This window comes from Drosophila suzukii, chromosome 3 (assembly GCF_043229965.1).
Source record: "Drosophila suzukii chromosome 3, CBGP_Dsuzu_IsoJpt1.0, whole genome shotgun sequence".
In the NCBI taxonomy this organism is placed as follows: Eukaryota; Metazoa; Arthropoda; class Insecta; order Diptera; family Drosophilidae; genus Drosophila; species Drosophila suzukii.
This window is the reverse complement of record NC_092082.1, coordinates 20,154,270-20,167,917: the sequence shown is the minus strand read 5'-3', so window position 1 is coordinate 20,167,917 and position 13,648 is coordinate 20,154,270. Positions and strand designations below refer to the sequence as shown.

Sequence of the window (13,648 nt, the reverse complement as noted above, 5' to 3'; positions counted from 1 at the left end):
CAACTGCCACAGAAAGTGAAACGTGCGATTTCGGCTGAGAAATATATTGTATGCAACGTACCATTTTAATGCATATTCAAATTTAATCAGAAACTACAGGCCTTAAAACCTTTGAAACTTTTACTACATGATATTAATCCTTATAATATTCTTATAAAAACCTCATGGGAACAAATATAAACATAAGAGGGTGCCATACAAAACACTAGGGCTTTTAAATCCCTTTTAAATATAATTTTTTGGGTGCCTAAAAGTATGCTACAATTTATTTTACGCTCAGAATTAAGATTATTTCATTGAGAAACACGATTATCCTTATTCACTGTATACTTTTAGACACCTTAAATTACATATAAAAGCAATTTTATACACCTAGAGATAGAAATTCAAATAAATTCCCCCAAAAATGCATGAAATACGCTGTGCAAACAATTGCAAAATACTTGAAACGCATCAAATCGTCCAAATTCATAAATATTTAGCATACAAAATGCATAAAAAAGCTTCTCTTTGGTAAATAAAAGAAAGAAAATAGGTCTACTTATAGTAAATATAGTGTTTACATATCGATAGTACCAAAATAATGTATAATAAACAACCAGCGATAATCGTTTATTTTGATCCTGACATCAAAACTAACAATTATTCTCTAATTGTGGTTAACAATCGAAGCAAAAATAGACATGCAAGCCGAACACTTGTAAATGAATTGCTGAAATTATCACCAATCAAATGTACAAAGAGTCGCTGGCTACCAATCATGCTGTCAATTGAATAGATCCCAGCCAGCGATTTTCCCATAGCACCCAGCCCTCGCCCCGAGTGAGCGGACTAACGCAGAAACTAACGCACTTTTCAAAAAGTATATTTTAAAAAAGAACAAAAAACTGCGGCTTGGTCGTGTGGAACCCCTTGACATTAATAGCGAGTCGCAGATTCTGACTCGAAGAGAGGCCCAAGAGATGGCTGCAGGGGATTTTACAGGGGTTTCGGATGGGGTGGCAAGGGGCTGCCGCTGCCTGTGGCCGCCGCAAAAGAACCTTGGACCGACGCTGAACTCGCTGCAAAGTGAACAATCTTAGCCGTCTACGACGCGTCGGTAGCGTTGACGACCGCTCGCAATGTCAACGGCTCGAGCAGCATTTCAATGACTGCCACTGCCACTGCCTGGCTTGCGGATCCGAGTTCCAATCCCAGTCGGAATCTGAATCTGTATCTGAATTCGAGTCGAATTGGTGGCGTATCCTTGAAATCGAGAGTTCAATGCTTGGGCCGTGCGGCGCTTGAACCCAGCCGTGGCTTCCACAAAAAAGGGCAGCGACAGGACCTTCTCGTCCTCCAGTTCCTCAAAATAAATTTTCAAGTCACTTGGCGAAAATATGGCTCTGTACGCTCATATTTCATATCTATTACTTGGCAAAATGACAGGTCAACAGTTAAACGAATTTTTACTAAAGTCAAAAACTATTGAAAAAGAGTAGAGTATATTTTGATAATATATACCAATTATTAAATTTGACTGAATTTTTGACTGAAGTAAAGACTGGCAGTGAAATATATTGAGATTTATAATATTTTACATTTGTAACGCATTTTAGCCTTAAAAGTATGCAACAAATTTTAATGAGTTGTTATCCTTTGGAAATAAAATGTTGAGGGATTTTATAAACACTTTAAAATATAATTTTCACTCATAAAGATGTTTCCAAAATGTAGAAAAGACTTCCTAAATTTGTACTCCTATGTTTAAATTGTTTCCTGCTTACCAAGTTGAATATTAGAAAATTCTATACAAACTCAACTATGAGAACATTCCGAAGATTAATCATATGATTTTAATTTTTTGTTTATAAAAGCACGTAGCAAAGTTTTTGCTAGTTAGTAATACAGTAAATTCTTACTTTTAATGAAATGCTAGCAAATAAATAAAATTTGAGCTAGTTGGGGATTGGAAACATAGTATAGTATACTATTCTATAAAAGGTTAAAGCATTTCTAGATTTTATTTAATGCATATGCTAAGTCTTTCTCGCTGTGTACTGAAAAAGTGGGTGGCCGTGGGGCGCAGGACCCAAATGATAGCGCCTCGTTTTCGGCCTGAACTTCAACCAAATTGTTCAAGTTCAAGGTTGCCGGAAAGCCCGATTCGAACCCAAAAACCCAGAACAGAGAACCCACAACTCATGGCCCATAACCCACACCCAGACAGTCGGCTCTTTGTCTGCCGCACGCACACACCCACCCTCGCACGCACACGCACAGCAAAATGGCCGACGAACGGTAAAGGAGTGTGGGCAGCCATTTTGTCTGCGGCCCGAAGCACCAATACAAGCGCAGAATTAGGCAGACGGCAGCCTAAATACATGTACATAGTATATATATATATAGTGAACATTTCCTACAAACGACCCAGGCACCACCCACACACAAACACAGACGGAGCGAGGCAAATATCCTTTTGACCTTGAGCGCACAATTTCCACACGCAAAATTTATTGACCCGACTGTCTGACTTGGCTTCGCCCCATTCGGAAACTTTTGAAAACAAAAACGAGCAGCGAAAGGAAAAAAGGCTGGGGCTCCCGACTCCTCGCTGGGCTCTGTCTGGGTTTTGTTTTCTTTTTTCCGCTTTTTTTTTTGTTTCTCTCGGTTTTCCTTTTTTGCCAAGAAAAGGAAGTAGGTGCCCGCAGAAAAGGGCGGAGGTGCCCCAAGGACTGTGGGTGGTTTTGTGTTTGTGTGTGGCATTCAGACGCTTCCCCGAACCGGGGGCTCCGTCTGCCTTTCGTGTCAATAGACGGTTATTTGTCTGCCTCCTAGAAAACCCCAAGCCGCCAAACCCTTACCCCCCCTGGAAAATCCCTACCTCTCAGCGGGCGGTATATATATATATTTTTTTTAGGCAGTACGACGACGACGAGACAACAACCCGAGCGTCGACATTTATATTTCAGTCTGAGACTTTGAGTGGTTGAGTGGCTGGGTGGCTCGGTCGTTAGGTGGTTGACTGTCCTGAGGGGGCGTTGGGCGGCGCTTGGCGGGGAGGACATCCTGTCGGGATTTAATAAACAAGTTACTGGCCTTTTTATTTATTTCTGGCAGTTGTTTGGCTGACAGTTTCGCCGTTAAGAGGAGGGATTCTAATACAAATTATTCCTAGGCCAGATGGGAAATTCAATTAGTTAAAAGACATATTTTCATAATCCCAATTTTGAAGGATAAATAACAAGTTTGGCAATCTTTTAAATTCATGGAAAGATTTTTGGCATTTTTCTATTAAGTTGTTTTTCTCTCCTTCTGCTGTGAATGTATGTTCTCATTATCCTCATTTTGTATGTATTTCACATAATCCAAACAATTTAATTCTTTTTTGTTCTTATAATTTTCAGCCTATTTAAATAATAAATATAAATAAATAAAAATTATAAGACTTTGCAAAACTCTACAAAACTAAACAATAGTTAGTCTCCAAAAGCTCTTTAGCCAGGACTCAATACTCTAAAACTGTGAATGATTTAAAAGCTTTTAGCTTATATCAATACTTCTAAAACTGTAGAAAACAGAGATGCCACTCTAGCAATTGTATGGGGTTTCAGAAATGTAATGTAGATTACTGTAAGCTTGATGTAAGATACATGTATAATGCATTGCTCCTTACATATACTTGCTATAGATGGCGCCACTCAATTGAGCCGCGACGAAGTATAAAATGCGTCTAAGATTCAAGTAGATGTCTGTTAATGGCATCATTGCAAGTAATCGGAAAAGGTGGCAGCGCTAGAATAGGCGCCAAATTCAAATTAACCATTTGCAGTGAAAACACAATTTTTATAAACTAAAAAATAATAAGCTATCGTGTGTCCGAATTATACACCGCTTACGACTAATATGTAAAATACTTCATAGTGTTTACTAAGAACATTTTGGAAAAAAACATTTTTACTTTCGTTAACACGGGGTTGAAATAGAGGCCCAAAAATGTATTGTAAATGTAAGATACCTTAAAACTGAGCGAAATTAAAATCATAGAATAAAAATTCTATTGTTTTATATAAGTATGTACTTCGGAATAAATAAGCAACATATAAAATAAGGTTATCCCTGAATCCCTTTTTTTTTACTAATTTCGAAAATAATATCATTACTAGCATTAACAAAGAATCTCTATCACTTCGAATTTAAAAAATAGTATTTTAACTTCAAATCATATCTCCTTATATGTTTAAGCATCCAACATCCCCTTTAAATTTTAAGGAAGGCAAGAATACTGTTGGCAAAATAAATAAGTATCAAAGAACATATCCCCGAAAACCATTTTTTCTAATTTCAAAAACAATTCCAATATTCCTAACCACATGAACATTCTAATTCTCCTAGCTCCGCATCTGAGAAAATTAAAGTTTCTGCTCAAATTTATTTTTATATTTAAGACCCATACCTTTTAATCCTATAAACAGTCCGCTCAAATTTTTCTAAATTAAGAATTATTTTTCTTGAAGACTTATTGTCTCATATTGCTTTAATAAGAGGAAAAATAACTGTGGACTCACCGCTGAGTTTGTCCAGTCGCTTCTCGATGTTCAGGCACTTGGACATGAGCTTCTCGACGAGCAGGGGATTGGCGGCGGCGCTGGTGACGAACCGCGGCTCCTCCGCCAGCGGCTGTCCGCCCATGAGGGCGTACTCCAGCTTGGTGGCGCAGTCGCTGGCTACTCCGCCGCCGGAAGCAGCTCCTCCTCCTCCTCCTCCTCCACCTCCTCCCACACCATTGTTGCTGTTGTTGTTGTTGTTGATGAGGTCGCCACAGAGGGCGGCAGCGGCAGCGGCGATGGCCGCCGAGGCGGCCGAACTGGATGAGCCGAAGGCCAGGAGCGCCTGCTGGCCACCGGCGTCGCCGGAGTCGCCGGCCAAGCTGGCGGCCACCGAGTCGACCAGGCCCTGGGCACTCAGCTGGGCATTCTCTTTGGCTAACAGGTCATCGTTGGCCACCACGGCGGCGGCCACGCTGGCGAAGTCATCCTCCGTGATGACGTTGTTGTTGTTCTCCTCCTGGGAAGCATTTGATTGCGGCGGGAGGAGCAGGAGTTGGTTACAGCGGAGAGGGAGAGAGATGAGCAGAAAACAGAGAGGGAAGACAAAACAATGATGAAAAATCCATATGTGTGCATTGTAATAGATCTAAATATGAATGGTTTGAATGGGCATATGGTATGTATTATAGGCAGTGGTTAAACTTCTCTGTTCTGTTCTTGGCGGATGTACATTTTCGACTTTCACCTCGACGGTGGCCAAATCGGACAGCAGGCTCTCGATCTCGAAGTTGCTCTCGGAGAAGCTGCGGAAGAGCTCGTCGGAGGAGTCGCCGGAGCAGAGGGGCTCCACCACCACGTTCACGTTGCGGGCCGCCGCTCCGTTCAGTTCGTTTCCGGCCGATCCCACGGATCCCAGGCCTCCTCCTCCTACGCCGCCGACGGTCTGCTGCGGGTTGTTCGGGTTGCCAGCGGATTGGATCGAGGGGTTCAGGTTTTCCGTTCCAGTCACCGTAGAATCATCCTGGAAAGGAGTGGCAAGTACGAAAGTGAGTTAGGAAAAGGCTTTAAGTAGATCTGGATGAAACATCGAAGTACTATCGATGAACGGTGATATGCGAACTTATCAAAACATCTATAACTTTTTAACGGTGTTTCTTTCCCATGACTAAGAACACCCAGAAAAAAATCCGTTCGAAACGTTCAAAAATCAAGACCAAACGTTGTCAAAAAGTGCGTGAGCCCGTTTGTTGACAGTTCATGAACGGTCGTTCGTAAAATGTGACCGAAACTTTAGGGTCGGGTTACGAACGAATGGTGTCAGTTTAAGAACATTTCGGGCTTAACCTAAGAACATAAAAATCTAAAAAAAAAACGAGGTTTGTGTACACGCTAGACTTTCTGGACGCCTGGTAGAGATTTATTTAATTTCCCACCTTATTTTTTGGATATTTTGCTGAAGACAAAGAATTTATTTATTTATAGAAGTACATATAAACGTTAGAAATAATATTTTTAGAAAACTTACAATTCACAACCGTCTTCTCGCGGACTCGAACCTGTGCTACCATGTGTCGGAGGCGGACGCTCTAGCAGCTGGACCACCGAGCGAATTTTTCGAGTGCGGACAATCGGGACACTAGACCTACATACATGTTTTTATGAGCGATGTTGATAATTTATCGATTTCGATAGACTTTAACGCGTCTATCGCAGCTTTTTCATGAACGGCGTTCGATATCTGAGAACATTTTTCGCAATTTGGAACCAAGTTGTTCGTCGGTAGAAATTGTTACCAACACCGTTCGATTTTCGTGAACAAACGTTCGAAATGTGAGAACTAAAAATGGAGAACGGATTGTTCGCATTTCATGAAAAATGTTCTTGATTTTTTTCGTTCTTTTTTTTCTGGGTGAAAAAATCACTAAATTATTTGCATTTATTTTTAACATGATATTGGATTTAGTAATAGATCTAGTCTTAAGTTAAGATGTGTCATATTTCATGATTAGATTTATTAAAGCTTATAAAGGTTTAAGCAAAAATCATTCCAATTCAAACGTGACACCCATTTTAATGTCACCTCTCGGAAAAATTTCAAATAATAGTGTTTCTATAAGGGTGCCTGATAAAGCAACCCGAATTCGTCAATACCGCGATTTTGGTTAATTATTTATTTACGGAAAGCTTCAAAAAATGTTCTTATATTTGCAAGAAACATTGTTGTACTATAACAAATCAGTACCGAATTAAACCCTAAAAGTAAAATAATTTTAACTTCAAATATTATTAAATATTAAGACTCCTTTAAAGGAGACCTTAATAAACATATACAAATTAACCAGGTTGAATATATTATTTTAGTTTGCAAGACATTATTTAATGTAATGAAATATCGTAACTTTTACAAATTGAATATTATACAAAATTAAATCATTAGCCCTTTTTCCAAAGGAAGGCAATAGGACTTTGTACTGTTTTTAATATTTTTTTATTTAGCATAAAAGCAGTTATATAGAAAATTTCAAAGGTATCAATTTATTAGTTCCTCTGGCTTTTATTCGTATACATCAAGTATCTTAGTCGAGCAAGAGCTTCCCCGATTACTGAATAACATTGGTGGCAGTTAAGGGTGAATTCCAGGGACCCCCTGAAGTACTTACGGCTATGCATGTTGCCAAGTCTAGACCACCAACAAGACGACCATCGTTATCCGGACACCAGAGCAGTGCATCGTCGATAAAGGGCATCGCTGATAGGGCAAAGCCTGCACTGCAAATACTGTTAACTGCCAGCGTGTAGCCGTTTCCTGAATACCCCTGCCAGTCGCGAAAGTTCTGATCAATCTTGATGCCACCCAGGTCCAGGGTTCTCCTCGCGTCTCAAACCAGGAAAGTGTTAACCAGTGTCGCCGCGGAACACTCCTCTCTTCCAATTCGATATTTGTATACCTATCACACTTGGTATCAAATTTGGATTTCTATTCGTTTCACAATTTATGTTTCATAAGATTTGCGTGGAAATTTTGTTGTAGGCACTTTATATGAGACGGTTTTGGTTTGGTTGTTTTAAAATTTGTATAGAGTTGGCTTAGCTTTAGTCTTGTTTGCTTCTGGACGCAAGATCGCACAGAACGTAAAGACAAAAGGTTCCTTGTCGATGTGTAAAAGTTGTAAGTTTATCAACGCACTTAAAATTGTAAAGATTTCAAAATCCCCTCGTCGTGTATATATATAATTTTAATTTTAATATTATTTTGGCTTTGTTTTGGAGTCTGAAAAGGAAGAAAAATGGTTTAGTTAGTGAATGGATGTAATATGTTTTCAAAGAAATGAAATGCCTATAAATTATATCTAAAAATTTAAAAAATATTTTGTATCCTAAATAATAATAATTAAAATAATAATTAATAAAGTGTATATTTTAAATGGTATAAATACACTAAATTGATCTTAAATATGTTCAATTTTCAACTTAAATGTATCTATCTACTATGTAACTTCTTTTTTTATTTAACTAATTTTCTTCGACCAGAAAAAATCCTAATCTTAAATCCTTTATCTCAACCTTATCCTAACCTGTAATAAAATTATAAAGTATATATTGTAAATGGTATAAATACTCTAAATTGCTTTATAATATGTTCAATTTACAACCTAAATGTATCTATTTACTATGTATCTTCATTATTTATTTAACTAATTTTCTTGCTGGACCCCACCATAAATTATTTTTAATCATAACCTAAAGTATACAATATTATATATTAAAAGTATTACATATAAAAATAATAAACTATATATTTTAAATGGTATAAATACATTAAATTAATCTAAAATACGTTTAACTTTCAAGCTAAATGTATATATCTACTGTGTAACTTTGTATTTTTATTTAACTAATTTATCTTCCTACATCCCACCTTTCCTCCCATCATCTTATCTCAAATCAAGGCGTTTTAATTGCATTGGCAACGTACACAGATACTTTCTTGGGGAAATTCCAGACCATCTGAATTTGCATCTGCATCCCAACAATGCCGTATCATTGGGCATCCATTAAAATATTTACATTTATACATAGCCGATCCGCAGGCAATATATATATACGTATAGCCAGAGCAAAAGGCAAGAAGACGATGAAAATATAGAAAGTCGCCTCGTTGCATTGTTTCAATTTTTGCCTTGTGGCTTCCGGTTATAACTAATTTTCCTCCGAATCAAAGTTTTTCACCCCGCTCCCCGTATTTCGTATTTTTTTTTTGTTATTTTGTGTTTGTGTTTAAAGTTCAATAACATTAGAAATTGCGAATTACAACATAAAAGCAAGAGCGGAAAGAAAACTCGGCGATCGGGGCAAGCTGCATCCACATCCACATTCACGGCGGGAGAAAGACGTGCAGCACAAATTTTGTGGCAAACTACTAAAACTGAAAACTGCGCGCGCGCAAAAAAATAAATAAATGAAAAAAGAAAGAAAGAAAGACAAAAACGAAAATAGAAGCAAAGCTGGAAAAATGCTTTTTACATAACATGTTACTGAACTGCAGGCACACCGCACTGCGGCAGCAACAACAAAATGCAGCGGCAACAAGTTTTGCACTCGCCAAATTCATTACAAGTGAAAGTCCAAAAACAACAGCAACACCAGCGTTTGCAACACCAACAGCAAATGCAACACCACTAGCAGCAACAACAACAACAACAACAGCAACAGCAACAGCAACATGCATTCACAGCGCAAAAAGTTCGTTAACATTGAACTACGAAGCAAACGAGGCGGAATACGAAGAGAAAAATGCGCATAGAAAAACACAACTGCAGCAAACTTGAAAGCACTCGCATTCGGCAACAACAACAACAGCAGCTTTAAGTGAAATAGTTAGCTGAAAAATATATATTATAACATAGGTGATTCAAGAAAAAACCCCAAGCAGTAAAAAATATATACTATACATCCACAACCTTGTTTTAAAAACTTCAGATAAGCAGCAACGAACTATAAAACCTTAAAGACCTTCGACAAAAGTCACCAGGTTTTATAAAAATATATTAGATTCTACTAAGTAATTTAACACCTTAAGTGCAATAGTTAGCTGAAAAATATATATTATAACATAGGTGATTCGAGAAAAAACCCAAAGCTGTAAAAAATATATACTATACATCCATAACCTTGTTTTAAAAACTTCAGATAAGCAGCAACGAACTATAAAACCTTAAAGACCTTCGACAAAAGTCACCAGGTTTTATAAAAATATATTAGATTCTACTAAGTAATTTAACACCTTAAGTGCAATAGTTAGCTGAAAAATATATATTATAACATAGGTGATTCAAGAAAAAACCCCAAGCAGTAAAAAGAAAAACTATACATCCATAACCTTGTTTTAAAAACTTCAGATAAGCTGCAACGAACTATAAAACCTTAAAGACCTTCGTCAAAAGTCACCTGGTTTTATAAAAATATATTAGATTCTACTAAATTATTTAACACTTTAAGTGCAATAGTTAGCTGAAAAATATATATTATAACATAGGTGATTCAAGAAAAAACCCAAAGCAGTAAAAAAGAAATACTATACAACCATAACCTTGTTTCTAAAGCAACGAACTATAAACCCCTAAAGACCTTCAATAAATTTGCCTGGTTTAATAAAAATATATTACATTCTATTTTTTTAACATTTCTTACGTGGCAAAGCATTTTTAACTGATGATAATAATGGGCTTTATTTATTCAGAGCTCAAAATTTAATTACAATTTTCATTTTTGTACTAATATTTATTTAAAACTTTGAGATATGGAAATAACAATGAAAAAATAACATAAAAAAAACAAAAATTAAAATATGGAAATGTTTATTATTATCTTTTTAAAAGCAATCAAATTCAAACAAGGTTAAAACCAAAAAATGTTAAAAAGTTATAACAATTGTTGAATAGAAAATCCAATAATAATATTTTTAATCCGATAAAATATTACTTAATAGACTACAAATATCTTCTCTTATAATTAAGAGCATTAAGTAATGTTTACGAATTATAATCTTTCTATAGAAAGAACAAAATATGACAATTCCGCCAGGACATAAAGAACATAATCAATAACATCGATTAAATTAAAGGAAGGGGAAACATCACGACAAAAAAACTGCTAAAGATTCAGATACATGACATCTTATAAAAGAAATTACAGCAGCAATGCAAGTAAAAACGGAGTAAAGATTAAACAATAAAATATTTGAAGAAACAATATATCTCGCAGCATCAGCATTAGAAGTCAAAAGAACAAAAACAATAGAAACGGCAACGACGACGGCAGCAACATCAATTGCTGCAGTGCAACAGCAGCAACATGCAACAACAGCAACATTCAGCATGCAGCACAGACATTACAACATTGCGCTGCCTGGCACCCGCGTCATCGTCATTTCTCTTTTTCGCTCCCTATCGGCACTTTTCTTTCAGCCTCTTCGGGTTTTCCACAGCTTAGTTGCCATTTGCTATTATGATGCGCATGCGCGGCGGAAAACTCGTTTTTCATTATTCAATACAAGCGATTCGAGCCGCTGCAACTATTTCACTTTCCAGCCAAACTGCAAGTTCAGGCGAACGAAAAAAAAAGCGAAAGAAAACTGAGAAGCACGAAAGGAAAAGCCAATGGAAAACCTCCAGTCGCAGTCGCAGCCGCAGCTTCAGTTTCCACTTCAACTTCAACTTCAGCTGGCGCCAAGTTTGCCATTTGCCCGTTTACTGTTCGCCATTCCCCGCGGGCTGAATTATAATTAGACATTTGGCCCGAGCTGCTCAACATTTATGCAAAATATTGGTTGGCTTGCTTTGCCATTGCCCACCCCACTCCACCCCACCTCCCTTTTGCATTTTGCGAGTAATCACAGAGCCACAGTGCGTATACGCAATCTCTGATTAGCGCGGCAATCGGCGGGCAGCCCAGATTGCATAGAAAGGCGGCTGGCCGGCTGGCCTGCTGGCCTGTGTACTTAGCCGAGAATCTACACTGTGCAGCGCGCGATTACTTCCTGGTTTCCCCTGCGAGTGGCTGGCAATGAGAATTCCCGATTTGGGTGCGGCCTATCGATCGACGATCTACGATTGACCGGTGAGCGGTATTCGGTATTCGGTACTGGGTAATCGGTACTCAGTACCCAGTACTCGTACTCCCCGGGCCCAGTCATCGGTTGATCGAGTGCTCTCCACAAATGGGGGTTCTGCTCGCGAAAGTTGAAAGCTTTCCAGTTTCCCCTGGGAGTGGTGACCTTAAGGCCGCTTAGCAGGAACAGTTGACAACGCATAGTGGAATTTGCATTCGGAAGTCAAGACATCCACTTGAAATAAGGTGTACTATTTTAATGTTAGGTATACCACATAAAATACATAGGAACTTACTTTAAATAAATAATTGCTTGGTATAAACAGGGTAAAAATTAAAGAAAGTAAGGAACAATTTTTTAGTCATAAAACAGTTACATTTACATAGCTATCACCTCAGATCAAGACTAATAGTACTCTAGTTGAAAACTTTTTCAGGATATCACTAAAAAATTTAATTTATCTGTATTTTTATAAAAAAAAATAATTCCAAAGAACATACACTATATATAGTGTCTAATTTTCTACATTTTTAATCTTTTACATATAATTATAGTACATATAACCAATATAACATTTAGAAAACTATTTTCAGTTCTAATAAATTCAAAATCCTATAAATAAAATATGTAAAGTTGCTATTCGTTTTTAGTCTTTAATTTACAATTTAAAGAAAGATTTTTTGGATTATTAATCAGATCAAACTTATTTGTCCGTCATATAAACTGTCTGTTTAAGGAAAAAAAATTGATGTTGTTACATTACTATAACACTACTATAATTATATTATATAATATACTATAATATATAATATTAAATAATATACAATAATTACTATGATTTTATTATATTACTATTTATATAAAAATACCTCGATGCTACAAATATCAAGTTGATATTATTTAATAAAAATTTAATATTGGGTTTGCCACATGCCTTTGTAAAATCTGTCTCACAAGAACTGACGTATCTGTGTTCCCCCTCTAACTTATATAGCAAAATCAAAAAAAAAAATTATAAAAAAAATCAAATCAAATATAATTTATAATTATTTATTTATATAATAATTTATATTACTTTTTCTGAGAGTATAATTACAACTTAAAAATGTTAATTTTTTTATATTAATATAAATGTTTATAAGGGCTTTTGTCATTGGCATATTTAAACTACTTAAAAATGCTTTTCAAATTACTATAATTTTAAAAATCGAACATTTGCTAGACAATATAAAAGTGTTAATTAATAAACTCTTACCATTAAGTATTCACTACGTACCTTTCGCTTTTTTTGTTGTCGTTGTCCGTTGACGATCCTCGACGTTGCTGAATGTTGTTTACTTATTTACTTATTTGTTAATGGTTTCGTTGGTGTAAATATATAAATTTTGATTGTTTTTGCTGTTTGTATATTTGTTGTATATTATACTACGTATTAATTTGTAAGTTAATATTGTTGTTATTAACCGTAAGGCAGTGTAAAGTTGTCAAAAAGTTGTTGTTTGATTTCCTCCGTCGATTCACTTGTTGCACATTGACCGATGCGCCACTTGATGTTGTTGTATTTGCTTTGCGGCGCACTCGGGCGCATTTTATTAGGTATCGTTTTTAAAATATATTTAGATATATATTTAAGAATTTGGCTTCTTGTGGCCACCGCACTTGTCACAGGTCACAGGTCACAGGAGGAGTTCGGGGAAGCTGTCTCTGAATTAGCCGAACTAGACGATTTTATCTTACAGCGAATGCGATAGATGTATAGAGTTTTATTGCCATTAGCATCGACTTCGATGGCATTGACCAAATTTGCATCAGTTCCCAGTTTGCTGCTTTTGGCACGCATTTATGGTGTTTGAAGGTGCGCTGGGGCATTTGGGGGCGGGGGCGCTGGGCGGGGCCCCGAAGTCGAGCGGATCCCGAGGAAGTGGCTCCCAAAGTGGCCCTATGTCGGCTCGCAGTGCGGCCTCTGCAAGTAGAACCAGAGAAGAAACCACACGGCAAGTGGCCAATC

The 13,648-nt window shown here is 37.0% G+C and overlaps 1 protein-coding gene across 1 annotated transcript in view; it reads right to left on the bottom strand.

Annotated features, from left to right (window-relative positions):
- Positions 1-13,303, bottom strand: part of Eip74EF (Ecdysone-induced protein E74) — a 52,481-nt gene extending 39,178 nt beyond the window's left edge. Inside the window, exons 1-4 of the mRNA XM_036815078.3 lie at positions 12,917-13,303; positions 7,190-7,800; positions 5,260-5,550; positions 4,548-5,046 (exon numbers count right to left, since the gene is read on the bottom strand). Of these exons, the coding sequence (XP_036670973.3) occupies positions 4,548-5,046; positions 5,260-5,550; positions 7,190-7,276 (877 nt within the window). The 5' untranslated portion in view covers positions 7,277-7,800; positions 12,917-13,303. The remainder of the gene's footprint in view (positions 1-4,547; positions 5,047-5,259; positions 5,551-7,189; positions 7,801-12,916) is intronic.
- Positions 13,304-13,648: the final 345 nt, after the last annotated feature.